The sequence below is a fragment of the Salminus brasiliensis genome, unplaced genomic scaffold (genome assembly GCF_030463535.1).
Source record: "Salminus brasiliensis unplaced genomic scaffold, fSalBra1.hap2 scaffold_110, whole genome shotgun sequence".
Classification (NCBI taxonomy): domain Eukaryota; kingdom Metazoa; phylum Chordata; class Actinopteri; order Characiformes; family Bryconidae; genus Salminus; species Salminus brasiliensis.
The window spans coordinates 25,001-35,000 of NW_027326644.1; the positions used below are offsets into that span (position 1 = coordinate 25,001).

Consider the following 10,000-nt stretch of genomic DNA (forward strand, 5'->3'; position numbering starts at 1 on the left):
TCCAACCCAATATAATCCAATCCAATCCAACCCAATATAATCCAATCCAATCCAACCCAACTGAACCCAATCCAATCCAATCCAACCCAACCCAATATAATCCAATCCAATCCAACCCAACCCAATCCAACCCAACATAATCCAATCCAACCCAACCCAACTGAACCCAATCCAGTCCAATCCAATCCAACCCAACCCAACTGAACCCAATCCAGTCCAATCCAATCTAATCCAACCCAACTGAACCCAATCCAGTCCAATCCAATCTAATCCAACCCAACCCATCTGAACCCAATCCAGTCCAATCCAATCTAATCCAACCCAACCCATCTGAACCCAATCCAGTCCAATCCAATCTAATCCAACCCAACCCATCTGAACCCAATCCAATCCAACCCATCTGAACCCAATCCAATCCAATCTAACCCAACCCATCTGAACCCAATCCAATCCAGTCCAATCCAACCCAACCCAATTGAACCCAATCCAGTCCAATCCAATCTAATCTAACCCAATCCATCTGAACCCAATCCAATCTAATCCAACCCAACCCATCTGAACCCAATCCAATCCAATCTAACCCAACCCATCTGAACCCAATCCAATCCAACCCAACTGAACCTAATCCAATCCAATCCAATCTAACCCAACCCATCTGAACCAATCCAATCCAACCCAACTGAACCCAATCCAATCCAATCCAACCCAACCCAATATAATCCAATCCAATCCAACCCAACCCAATCCAACCCAACATAATCCAATCCAACTCAACCCAACTCAACATGATCCAATCCAATCCAACCCAATATAATCCAATCCAATCCAACCCAATATAATCCAATCCAATCCAACCCAACTGAACCCAATCCAATCCAATCCAACCCAACCCAATATAATCCAATCCAATCCAACCCAACCCAATCCAACCCAACCCAATCCAACCCAACATAATCCAATCCAACTCAACCCAACTCAACATAATCCAACCCAATCCAACCCAACATAATCCAATCCAACTCAACCCAACTCAACATAATCCAATCCAATCCAACCCAATATAATCCAATCCAATCCAACCCAATATAATCCAATCCAATCCAACCCAACTCAACCCTATCCTATATAATCCAATATAATCCAGTACAATCCAACCCAACCCAATCTAATTCAATCCAATCCAGTCCAGTCCAGTCCAGTCCAGTCCAACATAATCCAATCCAACTCAACCCAATTTAACATAATCCAATCCAACCCAATATAATCCAATCCAATAAAATCCAATCCAACCCAACCCAATATAATCCAATCCAATAAAATCCAATCCAACCCAATAAAATCCAACCCATCACTCATTCTGACGTCACCGCCACCGCCGGGTCCGGTTCCTCCGGCACTCTGAGCAGAACCGAGGATCACAAGTTACACGCACTGTGATTCTGGGCCTAAACGGTTTTTATTTTTCTGTGATTCGCTCTTGCATACAGGCTTTTCAGCAGATTCACCGTTTCCACGTAGCAACAGCTCCCCATACAAATGGGGGTACCACAACAACCGCCTCAGACACTATGGCAACCATTTGCTCGGAATAGCGAGGCCCGGCAGTTGGAATAAAATCCAATCTAATCGCTATGAAACACCTATGAGCACCTATGTAGCAACCACTTAGAAACACCATAACAACCACCAGGGATACCATAGCAGCCATATAGCAACGCCCAAGCAGCATCATAGCAACCACCTAGCCACCCCATAGGAGCCAACTGGCAACACCATGCACACCACCTGGAATACCATAGCAACCATGTAGCAACTTTTCCAGTCATCACTGTAGTGGCTTTAGTGAATTTCTTGCCGGTGGATGAAAAGAGCAGCGGGAAGCGGAGGTTCTGCTGTGAGGGACCCGGGTTCCGCTGCAGAAAAGTAAACGGGTGTTTATCACTGCCCGCGCTTCCCGTCCGGCTGCTGACCAGTTCATCTAAGCTCAGAACGCCTTTATTAATCTGCAGCCCAATGGACCAATGGAAACTCATCACCACAGAGCTCCACCCAGTGCAACCTAAACTCCACCCAGTGCAACCTAAACTCCACCCAGTGCAACCTAAACTCCACCCAGTGCAACCTAAACTCCACCCAGTGCAACCTAAACTCCACCCAATGTAACCTAAACTCCACCCAGTGTAACCTAAACTCCACCCAGTGCAACCTAAACTCCACCCAGTGCAACCTAAACTCCTCCCAGTGTAACCCAAACTCTCTCACACTCACACACACTCACGCACACTCACACACACTCACACACACTCACGCACACTCACGCACACTCACGCACACTCACGCACACACACTCATACACACTCATACACACTCACACACACTCACACACACTCACAGAGCTGTCCATCAGAGAGCTTCTCTGCCTGCTCTGTGCTGAGCTTTGTGGCCGGGCTCAGGCTGAGTGGAGATCTTCAGTGATCAGAGCTGCTGAAGATCACAGATAGGGCCTCAGACAGAGGGAGGGATCGGGTGTAAGGTCAGGGGTGTAAGGTCAGGGGTGTAAGACCTCCACTGCTCTCTCCTGCCCTCACTGATCAATGGCCCGGAACCCTGATCTCCAGTGCAGGTTCCTCTGGTCCCCCTCCAGAGCTCTCCAGAGATCAGACCGTGACCTGAAAGGTCCTCTAACCCTAGTTCCTGAGCAGAGCCGAGATCCTAAGCCTACCGCTGCCTGCCTGCCTGCCTGCCTGCCCGCCCGGTCATGAGGCAGCAGTGGATGAGGCGATACACAGGCGCTGCAGAACCGCCGTGCCACGCTCATTCCGACAGCCTCTGAAGATCCTCTCCTCTCCTCGTCCAACCCTAACGGTGCGTGTCACAGCGAACAATGCGGGCCCTATAGTGCTCCCCAGCTTCCCTCATCTGACCAGGGTGATGCCCGGTTCTGCCAGAGACCATGTGATGTAGCTGGTTGGAACCAGCTGTTACATAACTCTCACGTAAGAGCAGTCCTGAGTGAGCCCTGCTGACCCAATAACCTGCTGGGTCTGCCTCCACTCTTCACTCTTCACTGTCTGAGAGCAGCAGAACTACTGACCCCACCTCCTACTGCAGCTTTCAGTGACGGAGGAATCACTGACCGCCGACCCCGAGACCAACGCAGAGACCGAGGCCCAACCGGACCTACCCGAACCTGGTCAGTGTTTTATTACACAGTTAACTCACCAGCACCAAGCCCCTCCCACATAACGTCCTACTGATCCTCAGTGAAATCAGCCCGCGCGCGCACACACACACACACACACACACACACACACACTCACACTCACACACACACACACACACTCACACTCACACTCTCACTCTCACTCTTACACACACACACACACACACACACACACATGCACACACGCACACACGCACACACACACTCACACTCACACTCTCTCACACTCTCTCACACACACACACACACACACACTTCATACTGGATATTAATGTTAATAGAGCTTCATACTGGATATTAATGCTATTAGAGCTTCATACTGGATATTAATGCTATTAGAGCTTCATACTGGATATTAATGTTATTAGAACTTCATACTGGATATTAATGATATTAGAACTTCATACTGGATATTAATGTTATTAGAACTTCATACTGGATATTAGTGTTTTTAGAGCTTCATACTGGATATTAATATTATTAGAGCTTCATACTGGATATTAATATTATTAGAGCTTCATACTGGATATTAATGTTATTAGAGCTTCATACTGGATATTAGTGTTTTTAGAGCTTCATACTGGATATTAATGCTATTAGAACTTCATACTGGATATTAGTGTTTTTAGAGCTTCATACTGGATATTAATGCTATTAGAACTTCATACTGGATATTAATGTTATTAGAACTTCATACTGGATATTAATGATATTAGAACTTCATACTGGATATTAATGTTATTAGAACTTCATACTGGATATTAATGTTATTAGAACTTCATACTGGATATTAATGTTATTAGAGCTTCATGCTGGATATTAGTGTTTTTAGAGCTTCATGCTGGATATTAATGTTATTAGAACTTCATGCTGGATATTAATGTTATTAGAGCTTCATACTGGATATTAATGTTATTAGAGCTTCATACTGGATATTAATGTTATTAGAGCTTCATACTGGATATTAATGCTATTAGAACTTCATACTGGATATTAATGTTATTAGAGCTTCATGCTGGATATTAGTGTTTTTAGAGCTTCATGCTGGATATTAATGTTATTAGAACTTTATACTGGATATTAATGTTATTAGAGCTTCATACTGGATATTAATGTTATTAGAGCTTCATACTGGATATTAATGCTATTAGAGCTTCATACTGGATATTAATGCTATTAGAACTTCATACTGGATATTAATGCTATTAGAGCTTCATACTGGATATTAATGTTATTAGAGCTTCATGCTGGATATTAGTGTTTTTAGAGCTTCATGCTGGATATTAATGTTATTAGAACTTCATACTGGATATTAATGTTATTAGAGTTTCATACTGGATATTAATGTTATTAGAGTTTCATACTGGATATTAATGCTATTAGAGCTTCATACTGGATATTAATGTTATTAGAACTTCATACTGGATATTAATGTTATTAGAGCTTCATACTGGATATTAATGTTATTAGAGTTTCATACTGGATATTAATGTTATTAGAGCTTCATACTGGATATTAATGTTATTAGAACTTCATACTGGATATTAATGCTATTAGAACTTCATACTGGATATTAATGTTATTAGAGCTTCATACTGGATATTAATGCTATTAGAGCTTCATACTGGATATTAATGTTATTAGAGCTTCATACTGGATATTAATGTTATTAGAGTTTCATACTGGATATTAATGTTATTAGAGCTTCATACTGGATATTAATGTTATTAGAGCTTCATACTGAATATTAATATTATTAGAGTTTCATACTGGATATTAATGTTATTAGAGTTTCATACTGGATATTAATGCTATTAGAGCTTCATACTGGATATTAATGTTATTAGAGCTTCATACTGGATATTAATGTCATTAGAGTTTCATACTGGATATTAATGTCATTAGAGCTTCATACTGGATATTAATGTCATTAGAACTTCATACTGGATATTAATGCTATTAGAGCTTCATACTGGATATTAATGTTATTAGAGTTTCATACTGGATATTAATGTTATTAGAACTTCATGCTGGATATTAGTGTTTTTAGAGCTTCATACTGGATATTAATGTTATTAGAACTTCATACTGGATATTAATGTTATTAGAGTTTCATACTGGATATTAATGTTATTAGAGCTTCATACAGGATATTAATGCTATTAGAACTTCATACTGGATATTAGTGTTATTAGAGCTTCATACTGGATATTAATGCTATTAGAACTTCATACTGGATATTAATGTTATTAGAGCTTCATACTGGATATTAATGCTATTAGAGCTTCATACTGGATATTAATGTCATTAGAGTTTCATACTGGATATTAATGTCATTAGAGCTTCATACTGGATATTAATGTCATTAGAACTTCATACTGGATATTAATGCTATTAGAGCTTCATACTGGATATTAATGTTATTAGAGTTTCATACTGGATATTAATGTTATTAGAACTTCATGCTGGATATTAGTGTTTTTAGAGCTTCATACTGGATATTAATGTTATTAGAACTTCATACTGGATATTAATGTTATTAGAGTTTCATACTGGATATTAATGTTATTAGAGCTTCATACAGGATATTAATGCTATTAGAACTTCATACTGGATATTAGTGTTATTAGAGCTTCATACTGGATATTAATGCTATTAGAACTTCATACTGGATATTAATGTTATTAGAGCTTCATACTGGATATTAATGTTATTAGAGTATCATACTGGATATTAATGTTATTAGAGCTTCATACTGGATATTAATGTTATTAGAGCTTCATACTGGATATTAATGTTATTAGAGCTTCATACTGGATATTAATGTCATTAGAACTTCATACTGGATATTAATGCTATTAGAGCTTCATACTGGATATTAATGTTATTAGAACTTCATGCTGGATATTAGTGTTTTTAGAGCTTCATACTGGATATTAATGTTATTAGAACTTCATACTGGATATTAATGTTATTAGAGTTTCATACTGGATATTAATGTTATTAGAGCTTCATACAGGATATTAATGCTATTAGAACTTCATACTGGATATTAGTGTTATTAGAGCTTCATACTGGATATTAATGCTATTAGAACTTCATACTGGATATTAGTGTTTTTATTAAAAGGGATCTAAGTGAATAATAGTAAACCAAAACAAAAGCAAAAACGTCTCGCGCGGTCTTTGGAATTAATAATATTGATCATTAATGTGATCAGAAGTCAGTGTGGTCAGTCTCGCTGATGACGGAGGGCTGTGACGTCAGCCCCGGTCATCTAAACATGGCGAGCTGTGCGGCGGCGGAGGAGCCGGAGGAGCCGGAGGAGCCGGAGGACTTCTCCTTTCTGCCTCTGATCCACGATATTATTAAAAGGTAGGAGCGCGCATGTTTACATCAGCACGCGGCACCGAGTCCGGTTCAGCCGCTCGAGCAGAACACACGGAGAAATCCCGGGTTTACGCTCGTGAATGTACGGATAGAGCAGACAGCCCGCGGAGGAAGGCTTTACCGAGAGCAGCTGCAGCCTGTTTATATCAGCGAGCAGAGGGGCTGACCACTCACCACTGACCACTCACCACTGACCACTGATCACTCATCACTGTACTGACCACTGAACTGACCACTGAACTGATCACCATACTGATCACTCAAAACTGTACTGATCACTGTACTGACCACTGATCACTGTACTGACCACTGAACTGATCACCATACTGATCACTCATCACTGTACTGACCACTGATCACTGTACTGACCACTGAACTGATCACCATACTGATCACTCATCACTGTACTGATCACTGACCACTGAACTGATCACCATACTGATCACTCAAAACTGTACTGATCACTGTACTGACCACTGATCACTGTACTGACCACTGAACTGATCACCATACTGATCACTCATCACTGTACTGATCACTGTACTGACCACTGATCACTGTACTGACCACTGATCACCATACTGATCACTCATCACTGTACTGATCACTGTACTGACCACTGATCACTGTACTGACCACTGAACTGATCACCATACTGATCACTCATCACTGTACTGATCACCATACTGATCACTCATCACTGTACTGATCACTGTACTGACCACTGATCACTGTACTGACCACTGATCACTGAACTGATCACCATACTGATCACTCATCACTGTACTGATCACTGTACTGACCACTGAACTGATCACCATACTGATCACTCATCACTGAACTGATCACCATACTGACCACTCATCACTGTACTGACCACTGTACTGATCACTCATCACTGTACTGATCACTGTACTGACCACTCATCACTGTACTGATCACTGTACTGACCACTGATCACTGTACTGATCACTATACTGACCACTGTACTGAATCTTCTAACAGTGGGGGTAGAGAGCGGGCTGAAACTGACCGGGTTTGGGAGTCTGATCCACCTTAAACCATGCAGCAGTTAGCTAGAGCCAGAGGTAGAGCTAGAACCAGTACTAAAGCTAGAGCCAGTACTAAAGCCAGTACTAAAGCTAGAGCCAGTACTAGACCTAGAGCCAGTACTAAAGGAAGAGCCAGTACTAGAGCTAGAGCCAGTAATAAGAGCTAGAGCCAGTACTAGAACTAGAGCCAGTACTAAAGGAAGAGCCAGTACTAGAGCCAGTACTAAAGCTAGAGCCAGTGCTAGAATCAGTACTAGAACTAGAGCCAGTACTAAAGCTAGAGCCAGAGATAGAGCTAGAACCAGTACTAAAGCTAGAGCCAGTACTAGAGCCAGTACTAGACCTAGAGCCAGTACTAAAGGAAGAGCCTGTACTAGAGCTAGAGCCAGTAATAAGAGCTAGAGCCAGTACTAGAACTAGAGCCAGTACTAAAGGAAGAGCCAGTACTAGAGCCAGTACTAAAGCTAGAGCCAGTGCTAGAATCAGTACTAGAACTAGAGCCAGTACTAAAGCTAGAGCCAGAGATAGAGCTAGAACCAGTACTAAAGCTAGAGCCAGTACTAGAGCCAGTACTAGACCTAGAGCCAGTACTAGAGCTAGAGCCAGTAATAAGAGCTAGAGCCAGTACTAGAACTAGAGCCAGTACTAAAGGAAGAGCCAGTACTAGAGCCAGTACTAAAGCTAGAGCCAGTACTAGAGCCAGTACTAAAGCCAGTACTAAAGCCAGTACTAAAGCTAGAGCCAGTGCTAGAGCCAGTACTAAAGCTAGAGCCAGTAATAAGAGCTAGAACCAGTACTAGAACTAGAGCCAGTACTAAAGCCAATACTAAAGCTAGAGCCAGTGCTAGAATCAGTACTAGAACTAGAGCCAGTACTAAAGCTAGAGCCAGAGATAGAGCTAGAACCAGTACTAAAGCTAGAGCCAGTACTAGAGCCAGTACTAGACCTAGAGCCAGTACTAAAGGAAGAGCCAGTACTAGAGCTAGAGCCAGTAATAAGAGCTAGAGCCAGTACTAGAACTAGAGCCAGTACTAAAGGAAGAGCCAGTACTAGAGCCAGTACTAAAGCTAGAGCCAGTACTAGAGCCAGTACTAAAGCCAGTACTAAAGCTAGAGCCAGTGCTAGAACCAGTACTAAAGCTAGAGCAGTACAAGAGCTAGAGCTCTGGCTCCTGAGGCAAAATCTATTCACCTCCAGCCTCTTTAAACATGTTAAAATGTCAAAGTACAGCAGAGTACAGTAAAGTACAGTAAAGTACAGCAGAGTACAGTAAAGTACAGTAAAGTACAGCAGAGTACAGTAGAGTACAGTAAAGTACAGTAGAGTACAGTAGATTTCTCTCCTATCCCAACCCACCAGTGCAGCTCCACGGGTCTTCTGAGTGAAGAACTTTCTGAGGAGCTTTGAGAGCTTCAGACTGAGGGAGGTTATCTAGAACCGAGTCTGATCAGTCTGATTTATGCAGAGAATCTGATAACGCTTCTGTAGCACCGTGCACACAGACAGCCAGTCCGTAGACCTGCTGGTAGACTGGCGCTTGCTGATGGGTAGTGAGAGGTGATGCTCGCAGGTACTCAGTAGTAGTACTGGAGTAACTGAGGTGGTACTGTAGAAGTACCGAGTACTCTGCTCTGGTCTGCAGTAACACCAACACGTCTTCTTGCTCCTGCAGTTTGGATAAGGAGAACCAGGACGTCCACCAGGAGTTAAACAGACTGAGGGTGCGGATTCAGGAGGCGCGGGAGCAGATTTCGGCCATGCCCGGCGTGGACGTGAGTCCTGCCACGCAGCAGCACCGCCTCCGGACACTCAGGGATCAGGTCCGTACCAAGAACCAGCTCCTGCACAAGTACAGGGGCCTGTGCATGTTCGACATCCCCAAACCTTCCTGAGGAGACGGACCGGGGGATCACTGTCCTCCAGAGGAGCGGTTCCCATCATTCCCGGGGCTGGTTCTGGTTCTGGTTCTGGACGTGCTTGTGTTGCTGTCAGGCACTTCCTTATTTCTGCTGCTGTGATGACAAAACTGTGTGTAATAAACAGAACCTATTTTCCAAGAACCCGTCCGTTCACGTCTGCTGTGGTCAGTCTTCAGCGGCCGGTCTGCTGTGGTCAGTCTTCAGCGGCCGGTCTGCTGTGGTCTGCTGGTGTATCTGAGGTGTCTGTTAGTGAGTCTACATTCAGAAGCCTCTGTACTGTAGTCGCTCTCACTGAGGCAGTTCTGTAAATAGCACAGTTAGATGAAGCTGATGCTCATGGCTATTTATTATATAACACACACACACACACACACACACACACCCCCGTGTGGATGGGTCTCAGTGTGCACACACAC

The 10,000-nt window shown here is 42.7% G+C and overlaps 1 protein-coding gene across 1 annotated transcript; it reads left to right on the top strand.

Annotated features, from left to right (window-relative positions):
- Positions 1-6,504: 6,504 nt before the first annotated feature.
- On the top strand, positions 6,505-9,725 carry LOC140548797 (mediator of RNA polymerase II transcription subunit 9-like). The gene is made up of 2 exons (XM_072671954.1): positions 6,505-6,598; positions 9,338-9,725. The coding sequence occupies exons 1-2, from the start codon at positions 6,507-6,509 to the stop codon at positions 9,555-9,557; spliced, it is 312 nt and encodes a 103-aa protein (XP_072528055.1). The 5' UTR covers positions 6,505-6,506; the 3' UTR covers positions 9,558-9,725.
- Positions 9,726-10,000: the final 275 nt, after the last annotated feature.

Excerpts from the sequence above, each read along its gene's own strand:
- LOC140548797 (XM_072671954.1), top strand. The coding sequence starts at position 6,507 with ATGGCGAGCTGTGCGGCGGCGGAGGAGCCGGAGGAGCCGGAGGAGCCG. Across the intron at positions 6,599-9,337 it reads ATCCACGATATTATTAAAAG|TTTGGATAAGGAGAACCAGG; the intron begins GTAGGAGCGCGC and ends TTGCTCCTGCAG.